Raw genomic sequence first — 1379 nt, 5'->3', positions numbered from 1 at the left:
AAAAAAAAAAAAAAAAAAAAAAAAAAAAAGTGACTGCATTTGATTAGACATGGCAGAGAAAGAGATTGCAATACGAGCTTTAGTCACAACATGATAATGATGTCCTCGGTTAGATCACAGAGATTAACAGATTACTCATTTCCCAAACCTAATACTAATAACCATCAATCTATAGCTAGTAAATGTGCCACAGAAAACCTCAATTCCATTCGTCATATACACTAGGACAGGGGAACAGGGCACAACAACAAGAACAGCAGACCAACCAACCACCATGACCATCATCTTTGCTCCTTCAGTTGTAATTACTAATTAATAACAATCATCACATAGACCTCTAATGAGACCTAAACGTTGCTCAATTCCTCCCAATACAACAAAACTTGTTCCCGTGCCAACCAAACATGTATACATTTCAGAAAATAGCTCCTTACCTGGAAAACATAAATCCATATCTGCCACCATTTATAACCACCCAAAATCCTATTATTGCAACAATTTGAATCCAAGCACCACCACTCAACCAAATAAACCTTTTTTTTAGATCACAACTTGGTATTTCCCCCTCCCCCATTCTCCCCAAAAGCCAGTTACAACATCATACTCCTAGTTCACTAACAACCACATTAACTTTCATCTATAAGGGAATCATCAATCATCAACCATTTACCAACAATACTAATAATCATTGTAACTTCCAAAAGCATCTCCAGCACAGTAAAATTCAGCTAACTAAAAACTGCAGTCAACAACTAATCTCAATTCGAAGTAAACTTAAGTCGAGAAGGGAAAATTACATTCAAAATGTTTAATGAATAAGCTCTAAAGTCTCTATAACGCAATCTAAACTCAAATTCAGAAAAATAAGCACACGAAACATTCGAATTGAGCATTGAAATCCGTAAAACGTGTATAAGAAGTCAACAAGCGTACCGTCCAAACATCGGCCGGGACTAGAATAATGATGGAGATGGAGCAAAACCAAGTATAGCCGACAGTGAAGAACACATATCGAGGCACGTCTGGACCAGCAAAGTATTTGAGAGTCAACACCACCATTCCAAGGGTCAGAGGCAGCGAGATCAGATAGAACACCCACATCTTCCTCCTCTTCCCCCTCTCTGTAACGGATTGTATGTATATGTCTGTGTATTTTGGTATGCGTACGGTTCACCTGTAGCCTGTAGGAGGTTGATCGGAGGTTCTTCTGTGCTGATCGCTGCAATTGCCGATTAATCGGTAGCTCGGTGCTTTGCAGCTAAATTGCGCCACCTCTGGCGGTTTCTCTGCGCCTCCGTCGTCCTACCGTGCGCCCTGAGACGACGTTATAGGAGGCGTCTCACCTGTTGTCTTTGCGATGACGTGGAGTGGCAAATTGA

At 40.5% G+C, this 1379-nt stretch overlaps 1 protein-coding gene across 1 annotated transcript in view; it reads right to left on the bottom strand.

The window, feature by feature from the left end:
• LOC115999237 (LMBR1 domain-containing protein 2 homolog A-like) overlaps positions 1 to 1379 on the bottom strand; it is a 9179-nt gene extending 7800 nt beyond the window's left edge. Inside the window, exon 1 of the mRNA XM_031239076.1 lies at positions 934 to 1379. Within this exon, the coding sequence (XP_031094936.1) occupies positions 934 to 1101 (168 nt within the window). The 5' untranslated portion in view covers positions 1102 to 1379. The remainder of the gene's footprint in view (positions 1 to 933) is intronic.

The sequence above is a fragment of the Ipomoea triloba genome, chromosome 12 (genome assembly GCF_003576645.1).
Source record: "Ipomoea triloba cultivar NCNSP0323 chromosome 12, ASM357664v1".
NCBI classification, from domain to species: Eukaryota; Viridiplantae; Streptophyta; class Magnoliopsida; order Solanales; family Convolvulaceae; genus Ipomoea; species Ipomoea triloba.
The sequence above is the reverse complement of the archived record's forward strand: the minus strand, read 5'-3'. Positions and strand labels throughout refer to the sequence as shown.